At 31.8% G+C, this 13,358-nt stretch overlaps 1 protein-coding gene across 1 annotated transcript in view; it reads left to right on the forward strand.

Annotated features, from left to right (window-relative positions):
• LOC143910313 (uncharacterized) overlaps positions 1 to 13,358 on the forward strand; it is a 157,751-nt gene that overhangs the window by 96,644 nt on the left and 47,749 nt on the right. The window contains exon 5 of the mRNA XM_077428730.1: positions 5,848 to 6,013. Coding sequence (XP_077284856.1) covers positions 5,848 to 6,013 — 166 coding nt within the window. The remainder of the gene's footprint in view (positions 1 to 5,847; positions 6,014 to 13,358) is intronic.

Below are 13,358 nucleotides of genomic sequence, written 5' to 3' on the forward strand. Positions count from 1 at the left end.
AAAGATTTCTAAGCGAGTTTGTCAGAAGAATACCCCAATATACAAGCTATTTTTGTGTTACTTCCGTTTTCTACATCCTATTTATGCGAATTAGAATTTTCTTATTATGCTGCATCGGTCAAAGTGCAGGAACAAACTCGACGCTACCCCACACGAATGTATTGTGCCTGATATCAAGAAGATTTGTGATTCTGACTAAAATTCATTAAAATCGTTAAAAGCTCTGTTTACTATATTTAAAAATATTTATGAAATAGATAATAATATGTTTTTTAATAATATATTTTATTTTATACTTACCCAACTTTAAAAATAAGCCGTTAAAATTTCCGGGTTTGTGTGTTCTATTTGTGGGAAGTGTTCCATTTCATAAAAAGTTTGGGAAATCCCGGTCTAATGTAATAATTATTTATTTTTCTCATTGCTTTACTTTTAATTTTGTATTGGTTATTAGACTACATGCATTTATATGAATGTAAAAATAAATAAATAAACAAAATAAATAAACCTGTAATAATAATTAAAGAAAATAATGATTGAAAATATGCAGATTCCTATTATATAATATACATATACATATGTATGTACATAGACATAGTACATATATTATTAGCAATTGTAATACAATAAATACCGAATAGTTGTGGTGTGAGATTTTTAGAAGTTCATATCCTTCTATTGGAATCGATTTCGTATTGGCCATGTGTTCTTAACGACTTTGACCGGAATTTATTGTCAGTAGGTATGGCGTAAATCGATGAACTCGCTTGAACCGAATTATACTGACCGGTTGTATGAAAAACTTATGAGAATTACATAAACATATGTTTATTCATTCTTAAAAAATACTTCAAGTTTGAATCAGCTTTTGACACAATTCACATTTAAATGGTAAATTAATATTTTGCATAAAGTGGCTATATTTATATATGTAATATATGAACGAAACGATTCACAAAACTCTTTACATATGTAATGCACATACATATGTATTAAATTTATATATTAATAAACACATTAAATACACCGTTTTATTTGACTTTTAAAAATTTACATAAAATTCATGGACAACTGTAATAATCATAACAATGCTTAAAAATTATGATAATCGGAGGCAGAGTACAATAATATCGGGAACGACCGGAATTTCTATTAGGCCCGATCGAACGATTGGTCTCCTCCCCGCAGACAAATCGTCCTTTAATTTTATCAGTCGAATCGAATCAAAATTACTGACCGACTTCTCCGAATTATTCCCTGGGAGAGTCTGCGCTCGTAATCCTTTTGCAGATAAATGGGGGTCAAAAGATTTACTAGGATGTAGAGCCTCCGAATCCTTATCCCCGACAGCGACGCGACAAATCGCTTAAAATTGACCGTTTCGTGAACAAATAGAAAACTGCCCTCCTTTTAGAATTGTAAAAAGATTTCGCAATAAGATTTCTATTCAATATAAAACACACGCATGATATGTATGTATGTATATACAAACATAAGTGGTGTGCATACATATATTACAAGGATCGTAATCAACTATGTCAATGTCATAATCAATTATTGATGATACTATGTATATTATAGTCACTGATTATATCACTATAATATAATTTAAAAATCAAATATTCATGATGAGATGCATTCATATAAAGAGGGTGCAATTTTCATTTTCAATATAAAATTTTTGATATCAAAAGATTTATCGCGTGTTTATAGTTTTTAAACTTCAAAACGTATAATTTACAATTAATAAATGTAAAATGCCTGAAAACGTTTTCGTGTAAACAAGTTGATTTGTCGAAAATACTGTACAAAGTGGATACACTGTTAAATAAAAGCTTGTAGACAGAAACGTTTCAATGATATTTCACGAGAAATAGTCACTTTGAGAGATTACATTTTCGTGCTTTTCTAGTTAACTTGTCGTATGTCACACAAAGATGAGTTTTCTAATAGACAGCGGCATTAATTTGCTTTACATTCGTAAATTACATTTGTAATTTGCTTTACATTCTCATTTTAGCGCGTCCTTATTATGTAGATAGTCTTCTAGATGCCAGATGAGTACGTAGAAATTCAATTTGGCGCACAAAAATAAATAAAACATCTTCACACTCATTCTCGTTGAAATGCTTTCTTTTAATTTGAGCAAAGTCGGCACCTTAATCAGATTATTTTCTCGCGCATTGGACATGTTTACATTTAATTCCAATAAGACCTTAAATATATGTATATATAACTACGTAAACATATTTATTTTCACCTGCAAGACTCCATAGATATATATATATATATATTATAATATATGTACATACATATATAGTACATATCTACATATATACATATGTATATAAAAATCAATATTTGTACGTCTGTCACGTATGCTTTCCTATACCATTCAACCGATTGAGATGAAACTTACATGAGGTATTGTGTATGCCCGCAATAGTTTCTGTAAAAAAATCACCTGAAAACGGGAAAGGAAACAAGAAAATAGGAATGAGTGGCATTGCAACGCAATAATTTCAAATGTGTTCGCTACCTGCGTTTTTCCAACAACTGTAATTTAATTTTTTCATAAGTATTAATTTTAAATGGAAACATTCCCTTATCAAAACACACGAGAAACTGGAATGGGAACGGGAATTTCTAATTAATCGGGAAGTATTATGGAATATGAAACTGAATTTAATATATACCTATATAATATATTAAATTCAACATTAAAATATTTACACGCGTAACAAGATATGTTTATATGTTATCGAAAGTTTATTATATTTTAGCATTGGTTAAATCTTGGAAACTAATTAACTATAAAGCTTCTTACTCAACTAAACAAAGGCACATACACGTAACACTATATTGTATTTACTAACAAAGCGGATTTTCTCGCCATAAGCCGATAGTTTTCTCATTATGGAAATATACAACGAATGTCTTCTCGTAACACACAGTTAAGTTCAGAACTATGAGGAGCGTAATGACACCTAATACTTCATTAGTCTCCTTACAAACTAAAAATATAATATGAGACTTTGGTCTCGAATTATAATTATCACCATCTATTCACCACACAAGTTAATACTACTATACGGCCTAAAAATAAACGCACGACAAGATTTCTTAATAACGCTTTCTCGGTGGAAATGTCGTAAATGCCATCTGAAATGTTCCCCTATTTATCCCGCAACTAGTGCTGTGTGTCTACTTGGGGAAAACTGGGTCAAGTGGGTCGACGCCGTTCACCGAGTTTTTAATGCAAGCTTTCTCTTGTTTTCCCACCCACTCCTATTTTTTCTCCCCTCGTTCCCTCCCACCTGCTCCAATGCAGACGGCAACCCTAAAAATCTGGAAAATCCGTTGCAAAATTGCTTTCGGTCCGAACCGAATACATACAATAAATGAAAATAATATCGACGAAATTCTGCCAAATGTAAGTAAGGGAAAAATATTTTCCTGCCTCTCACTTTTGTGCGGATATAAAAAGCGAAAAACGGCCTCGTCTTCAATAGTGATGAAACCAAATGAAAATTGACAGACTATATGTACGCTTCGAATACAATTCACCATGTAATACAATATGTTATATGTATTATTATAATAAATGTATTATTTCATACAATATTCAATTCCATACATATTGCAAAACGTCATACGACTATATTTATACTTGTTACGATAAAAAGTCATAAAGTTATGTGCACATCTTCTTGAAGATATTTTTTTTATTATCTAACTTAAAATTTTGGAATATTTATAACAAAACAATCGATTGTCACAAATTGGAAAAAAAATACATTTTATTTTAATAAATCAAATTAATTATTAACTAAAATTATAAATGCTATTGTTCTAGCTTGATATTTATATTATATAATATAATATTATTTCAAGGAGCTTATTAAAAAAATATCTTAATAGCACAAGCGGAAAAATTGAGCTGTCATTTTCAGTTATTAAAAGTGTTTTTTTTTTTAATCTTCTACTTACTTACTCTACTATTATTAAAATATTTTAAAAGTATGAACCGTCATCTGTTTACATGCAAATACATATGTATGTACGTACATGGGTTTAGACAAAACAAATTGAAAGGGATGTCTTGAGGAATGAATGAGGAATGAAAGGAAGGAATTGTTAAATACAAAATCGCTACTAACCTTTGATGAAAATGTTTAGGTATATATTATATTAACGGTTCGGTGATTATTGGTCACAAAGCGCTTGACCAAAAATCATTTAAATCTCTATAACAGAACATCTGGCAGGCGAAAAGTCCATCATACTAACATGAACTCGAGTGCCAAATATTCCGTATTCGCGATTTTCTTGGTGAAAATTGTCTTTTGGGCGATCGCAATGTAACTAATAATCCAATTACCATATTAACATGTATAATTTGGTTACGATTTATTGTGAAATGACAGTTTTTCATATATACTTTAAAGTCATACCCCGAAACGATATTGGTCAAAAAATATTTTGAAGATCGAAGTTTCATTATCTTATTAACTTATCCTTGATATATGTACATATAAAGAAAATTATATAATCTATACATTTTTAACCAAAGGTTCGTTATAAATTTTAAATTTGCCGGTCCAAAGTTTGAAATTTCGCGTAATCTTTATCGATAACGAACGAATGGCTTAAATTCGAAATTTCCCGCAATATAGAACGACGATTAACTCTCGGTAATCCCCCATTGTTTCGTTTCGAGTCGAGTTTAATATATTCATACTTCCCCTCATATATATATATGTGTATATATATATATATATATATATATATATATATATATATATATATATATATACATATGTATATATAAACGTATATAAATAAGACTAAATCCGACGGATTTTGTATTTTAATTTGTCCCTCAAGTCGTATGTGCGTTGTTATTTTCTATCCTACATATATTGAAATACTGCTTTCGAGGTGTGCAAGATTTATTTTTTTAATTTTGTCTTCCTCTTAGTGTTTTTAACCTACACGTGTTTTCCCCTAGGTGAAAATATTTTTCACGAATATCCACTAAATCACGGAAAGCGACCGTCGGGAGCGCACAGCGTCCCGCAAACACATTACCATAATGAATTCATTAAAAAATTACAAAAAAGAAAAAAAGAGCACACAGAGTAATGACAAACACACTACGTAAGAATAAACATGTTATAACGTACATAAATACGCTCGCTTTTCCTGCTACTTCAAACGACAACGTCCCCAAGGATTCCAAAATTAAATATGTGCATACATACCTCCTAGCTTTAAGTGCTCGTCTTGGACCGTAATATAGTATTTTGAATTATATATCTGAAAATTTGTTGATGGGGATTAATGCGTCTAAGATTATATTTTAGCCTAAACTGAAGTATGCAATAATAAAACAAAACTTTTATAATGTCAATTTATTTAACTACGTTTTAATCAATAATTGGTTACAGTGAGGTATAAAGATGTATATATATATATATATATATATATATATATATATATATATATATATATATATATATATATGTATATATGTGTGTGATGGAAGTAAATGGGTGGGGGGGGTCTTCACGCCCCCCCATTCTCACCCCGTATTAATTTTCCTACCTTATGTGGAACTTTTTTAATAAACTTGTAAGCATGTATATTTATGTCGACCCCGTACAGTGAGAGTAAAAACATATATGTACATACATGTATGTATAGGTATGTACATGTGTGCCTATATACATATGTATAGACGTTTGATAAATGATTCCAAATTACATATTTAGATGGTTAAATCGGTTGATATGTGCATATATTTGAATGATCTTATTGTTCATGAAAAATCCTTTATTGTCACAGGTGTCGGGGGCGCGGCTCGGTCTGGGGGCGCTGCGGCCAAGGGCTGTACTAATGTGCGGCCCCGCCGAGGGCGTAGCCCTACAGCTGAGGGCTGCAGGCGAGGTTTCCGTCGCCTGCCAGGACCCCGCTCTGCTTCAGGACCTGTTGGCTACGTTGCAAGCCGCCGGTAAGTCATTTAACAACTCTTCTAACAAGAAAAACACAATGTTCACATAAATAGATACTTTACAGGTATAATAGATTCCAATATTTTATTTCGATTATAACAGCTATTGAAAAATATATTCGTACTTTGACAATTTTCACCCCCAAATGGCAGGTAGGCGCGATGCCAATTCTCACTCATAGGTCATTCAAGATGACTTACGCATGTATTTATTTAAATGTAGCTATACATAGGTACATATATTTATAGGCATTTATTATACATAATATGTATGTAATAACATATAAATTTTAGGTTCAATTACATATGTAAATGACTGGAGCGTAAAACGCTTATTTTCGATTTGCATCATTGGATCAAGTGGAAAACTTTTATAGTATAAAGAAAATTTAAATAAAAAATTTAATTAAAAAAGTTAATTATATGGAAGAAACCCACTTTTTCGACATTTTTGTCGAGACAAATCGATTGGTTGGAGGCACAGGACATTGTTTAAAATTTATGACTTTATTTAACGTTTTCTTGATACGAAGCAAGATTTCCACTAGGTCCATTGGTGAAAATCCAAAATTCGCGTTTTTCGCTTCGGCCTATTGTTATGTACCTGCATATACATATGTATGTGTGTCCTTATTTACTTCATCACTCAGGTTTGTAGCGGTTGATACAATAAACATAGGCAAATTCATATCGAGCTATATTTCAATGTAATGAAAAAAATGTTTTGCTATACTTTTTGCTATTTGCTACGTGTTTTGCTATACTTTTTTTTCAACATAAAAAATATACACTTTATTTTTAAATAAAATATGGCATGATTGTTCAAAAAACTTGCGTATACAAGTGAATTTACATTTAAAAAATATTGATTAAAAATGACAATTGACACGTGTCTCTGAATATAGAATAATTATTTTCATTTCCATCTATTTGTGATATGCTTTAAGACAATAATATGCCACTTTTCATAAATCGTATTAATTTTTCGTCGTGTGTACGGAAAATATTTCGCTGACAAGCGTCGTTATGCGTTTTGGCAAAGCGAACGTCATTTTTTCGTCCGTCTGCGTTTTTCGTCTCGGTCTCATAAATCAGTGTCTCCAACGATGTTATATTGTTCTCAATTTTCCCATCTCCAAGAGTCTGCGTGTCTTTGAAAAGACAAAAGACTTTTGAAATGCGTTCAGCGTTTCGCCGTCATAAATTAAACAGACGTCGTTACGAAACCACAACTTTAATACTTCACAATTGACACAGACGCTTTCCTTTCATCGATTTTTCCAAAATAAATACACCCACCCGTTTTTAAAACAATCCCCACAATCCATCGTAATAGAGATAGCCGAACTGCACTGTAGATTGAAACTTTCAGCACATTTGAATATATTACGGTTGGTCTAACTTCGGCCATCGATCACGAAACTTATAACGTGGTAAACTATCCACTGGATACCAACATCGATCATTTCAATGGACGCTCAAGAGAGAGAGAGAGAGAGAAATTTTTAAAAAAATCTCAACATTTACACATTCTAACAGATCGACATGAGGATTGTCATAAACATTGTATATATTATATATGTATGTATATATGTTATCACCAGATCGTTATCAATGACTTGGATACCATCTTACCTGAAAAACAAATTAACGTGTTTCTTTGTACCTATGTACATACATAATATCCCTACTACAAAATACATATATACAATACATACATACATATACAGAATATTTATCGATTTTTTTTTTGTTCGAGCCCATTTGAAATTTCACGCGTGAACGATTTGAAATGGCGAACGTGGCGATTGAATTCGCAATGTCGATCCGTATAGAGAATATAATTCACGGTCGGGGGTTGATTTCATAACAGTGTCGGTAAGGGTGTGTTTTACGGGCACATTTATTATTCTTATACGGGGGGCAATATATCGATACTCATGAAATATTCCTTGCGCGCCGGATAAAAGGCCTATTTTATATTACGGTCACTCTTCATCCTTTGAGGCTTCATACGTGCCCGTGTTCACTATTTTTTTCCTTCATTTTTGTACTCTTGTACATTTATCTATTTATTAAATATAATCTTTAAAAATTAATAGTCTTTTGACTTTTTAATTCGTAGCAAATAGTATATCTTAAAGCCCCGTCCAGTAAGAACGAACACAACGAACAAACACGAACACGACGAAATTAGAAATGTACATACATATTAATAACAAATTCGGCGTTTCCTTAAGGTAGTTACACACGTAACTGCATGCTTGACAAACATGCATGATCAATAATTTTGTACAAACGTGCACAGGGTCACTATTACCATACGTAATGGTACAGACGCTCAAGCATGCTTGTACAAAATTATTTGATCATGCAGTTACGTGTGTAACTACTTTTATTCGTTATGTTCGCTAGTTTGTACTAAATGAACAAAGATTCGGCGAACACAACGAACAATGCGAATATCAACAAAAACGTTTTTCATCGTATGCCGTACTTTATGCGTGTCGGTAATTCAAGGGGGGGGGGGGATTAAGGCTGAGGGCTGTATAGCGAGAAAGCATCAGATGATACATTGTGTGCGCCGAATCCACCGATTTTTTTTTCATGTTCATCTCCATGCTCGTTTTGATCGTTGTGCTCGCCTTGTTCGTCATACGTGTTTCCATTAGGAAATGCCGCTTTAGAATTTCCTTAAATGTAATCGATCCCCGCTTGAGGACATTTCTAAGAGGTCGTTTCAGTTTTGATTTGACGATTATATCCACCGCTGCTTAAATTAAGATGAATGTCTTTTGTGAGAGAGGGTGGTATATCGTACTCCCCGCGGGGGAGGGTCTCTCGGGGCCACGGTCAAAAGTTTCGGCCCTAACAAGTTTAACTGCTTTAACACGACGTCTGTGCGCCGGCCAACTTTTAATCGCCTTTGATGAAATATTCCGAACGGATTATGTTTATAACTTTGTAATTAGTATGAACTTACAGAAAAGATTTATTCGGTGTTTAAATCAACGTTTAACGTCGACGCGCGAGTGCGCGAACCCCGCGAAACTCGAAAGCCTCATCCTTAATCTGTATTCAAAGGTCCGAAATTTCAACTCAGTAATAGCTCCGATCCATTAGGAGCCACATTTTGAATCATATTTTACAATGTTCAACCGAAAAATAACGGCCTAATTGATTTTACACATGTATCTATATATAATTCGGAAAAATGTACAAGAATTTGAACACAGATTTTCGCCAATGAAGTTGAAAGATTTTTTTAATTTTATTTTAGCTTTCGTAAGATATATAATAGATAAGACATCGTTGATTTTTCGAATTATTCATGACTTTTATAGTCAATTATTTTCTATTTATATTCAATGTTATACATATACATATGTAGATCGGTTTCATTGATGAAAATCCTAGTTAAGTCATAAGATATGTCTCCGATATTAATATTATATTATAATATAATATATTTACATACATATAGGTATTCAAACAGGAACAATGTTTTTAAAATTAATAAGTGGTATGTATTTATTTTAAAAAGAAAATATTATATATATATATATATATATATATATATATATATATATATATATATATATATATATATATATATATATATATATAATCTTTCTGAATATCTACGCAAATAATAAAACTACATTATATGGTTATTCCAAATCACACTTACGGTAAACAAATATATACTTTGTATCGTTAGGATATTATATGCATGTGTGTATGTATGCACTTTACAAAGTATATTTGCTAATTCATATTATCGTATATAATAACTGCCTAATACGTGCGTGTGTACGAAGTACTCGCTGTTAACACCATGCTCCGTCTCTCTTTCTCCCCTTAGAATCGTTATCGTGGAAAGATACGCGGCATATCACTTCATTCACAAGATTGGCCCATAAAATCAAAATATATATATTTTTAATTTTATTACATTTTAAATTATTAATTCCGTTGATCCGAATTGCGATATTTTACCGAGTGCACAATTATGTGCACACAGGGCGCTAGTATTTTATACAAATTTATATCGTATACCCTACATATTATGTATTTTTGATAAATATTATAAGAAACAAAAATCTGATATTACGATCGTCTACTATAAAATTCAAATGATTGAAATTCAAAATTCATAATTTGAACATATAGATTACAGACATGAGGTTTCTCAATTAATATTTATCCCGCATACTCCAAAATAATAATATTTGTCATTTTGCGATACATATTCCACATTGCCATATTAAATAATGTTTCCATTTACGTATGCAAAGTGGATGCTTGCAATCACAGCACGCAGTATGTGCACTCGTGTGCAACTGTGGTTTTAATTAAAATATGTAGTTTCCCCATTCGTTCCATACATGCTGAAAATTAAAAACATACACACACACACACACTTCCACTGTCCAACTTTGGATAATCATCTGAATTGCACTCAATCAAATTTTCAATGGTAAAAAATTATATATATATACATATGTATGTACATGCAGCTTTACAAACGTAAATGAGTTTTTAAAATCCGCGATAATTATAACGTTCGAACTAATTGGATTGTGGCTTTTATTGTATCATTTAAAAATGGAATTTGTTCGTGCGTTATTCGAGTATCGTTTTAATTCATTATGCCGAAAGGAGTAACAATGTGTGGTTACAATGACGATATAATTTAGCCCGTGACCCGTTGGTAAACATTATACACAAGCTAACGTTACCCACGAGAATGGTTGAATTTGTGTACGGTAGATATGTCCAGATGAAGATCAAACGGTGGGTTATATTGGAAATGAAAACTACACACAGAGATGGCAAACAAGAACAATGGAACAATTGTTTTTGACATGTATTTGGTTACCATTCGAGCTATATGTTTATTCTACAGAATGTTTGAAATGAGTGCTTATTTTAGTCTTACATATACATACATACATGGTAGTTCAAGGTTTGATCAGTTAGTTAGAAACATATCAAAATATATTATATCTACGTAGTCAAAATCAAATTATACTCTTGACCTACAAATTTATCTTTAATTTTTTTATCCAACACATACATGGTCAGAATATGTTGAATATATTCTCTTGTGTTTACAAATTCTTCCTCTTCAAAATATTTCATATAATATTCAAGACTCGGCTAAGATTTGAAGTATCTCAATTACAATTCCTAACAAAGTCTATTTCGCGTTGTGTATTTTGGGAAATATTTATTTCAAAAATAAATACATACCCATATACAATATACACCTAATTTTCATGCAACAAACTTTTAAATTTCACGTTAACAAGTCCGTTTAACATCAACCGAAAATTCTAACCATGCCAAATTTCACAGCACAGACAGTATTGTTGAGGAAAATCTCAAATTTAATATCAGTGCATAATGACGATGTTTTGAAATGTAAATTGTAGGAGGTAAAAGGTACTAGTGAGGGGTGGGGGGGGGGGCAGATGATGGAGTCGATAGGGATGTTTCGCCGCGAAATGGCACTTCGAGGACGAGCTCAAGTGGGCGAAACAATTCGAGCAAAGCCACTTTGCACTAAGCGCTATAATAATTTTATTTTCGGACGAGCTTCCACCGTTGGAAACTTTCAAGAGAATATTCGCCAACGATACCGTGGCGAAAGCCCGCTTCTTATGGCCAAAGCTCCCCTAAGAAGTATTGATAAAATACGGTGCTTTCCTCCCATCCCAGTCTATACCCATCTACCTACCATCCCGCACAGTAATAACCTATACAATAGTTCTCATAAGCGAACGAAACTTTGAAGTTTATGTATGTATATACATATTATATCATTTTATATTCAAAGAGCATGCTGTAAGCAACACTATTGGAGCGTTCGATTCTTCGAATTGTATTGGAATCTTGGTCGTACAACAAATTACATTCAATCAATATGTATATTTTCTTCTTCCCACAGCGATCTTTATCTATTCTGTGTATAATTAATCCTATTGATCGGTTCTTTTGAAGAGAATGCGTTTTCCAGTGGAAAATTGCTGACGTTGAATGAGAATGGGTTATCGATATCGGAGCGCGACTCCATTGTACAGTACACGTATTGTGCAGTACCTACTTACTGTATGCGCTGAAATCCCTAAAGCTACTGAAGCTATTAGAATTTTAAATGAGCTCTCTCCTCTTCTTTCCTCACTTACATACTTTATATACAACGATCTAACTGTATATCCATTTTTTCTCCATCTCTATCGAAATAAAAATAATGCTATATACACACATGTATTTTAGATTACATTTGAATATTAAAATGTGCCAGTGAAAGTTTTTATTTTTAGCATTTTTTAATGGCATAGATATTGAGTTTCGTAGGTTTCTTTACTTTTGAAGATACATATTTTCTTTTTTTTCTCCCTTTACATTTTCTTCTCCGAATGTAAAACAAAACATGTACATATACATACAATTTTAATTTTTTATAATTTATTTATTTTTTATAACAAATCAATTGAAATAAAAATAATACTAATCAATTAAAATTAATATAATATTAATCAATTAAAAAAAATAATATTAAATAACTAACTATTTGTATCTTGGAATTCTCCCATATTGCTATCCTTGTATAATAGATGTACGTAATTTAATTTTATGCCAAATTCACTCTTTCTATAGAAAATATACATATGTATGTATGTATATTTAGTTTGGTTTCAAACAACTTCTAGGTTGTTAATTGGTTTCAGATTTACCCAGAAAACTTTTAATTTCTCGCAAGAAATACATTTTTTCAATTGTCAAAATTTATGTATAAATAACGTGATTACATTTTTCCCATCTTTGCAATCGTTTTATGCGGTGTTATTTCGTTTACATGTGTTTTTTCGATTTTATTTTGTGTTTTCGGGTGAAAATTTTATGTATGTATAAGTGAAATTTAAATCAAACAATCCTAACGAAAATCAACATGGAATGAAAATCAATTCGACTCGGAAATAGCCCTACAAATATTTCCAAATAAACTGAAAATATTTAGATTAAATTCATGTAATTTCCTATATTCGACCCTTTCATTTAGGGTTGCAGCGTGAGGAGCTCCAAAAAAGCGCATTTCGTTCGGTCGTTAATTTAACGAAGGTTTCGACCTTAATAATAAAAGAACGCAAAAACAAAGCAAAAGCAAAACACAAAAAGAGGAAAACGTATGTTTTCCGACTAAAAAAACGTAACGAAATAAGGGAGCCGCGTCCCCGGAAGGGAGTTTATTATTGTTACGCATCAACTGCTATCGTAAAACCGAATAAGCTCGATTTCGCTTCATTATAACGACGGTAATAATGCGTAAAAAAAAAGG

The sequence above is a fragment of the Arctopsyche grandis genome, chromosome 4 (genome assembly GCF_051622035.1).
Source record: "Arctopsyche grandis isolate Sample6627 chromosome 4, ASM5162203v2, whole genome shotgun sequence".
Taxonomy (NCBI): Eukaryota; Metazoa; Arthropoda; class Insecta; order Trichoptera; family Hydropsychidae; genus Arctopsyche; species Arctopsyche grandis.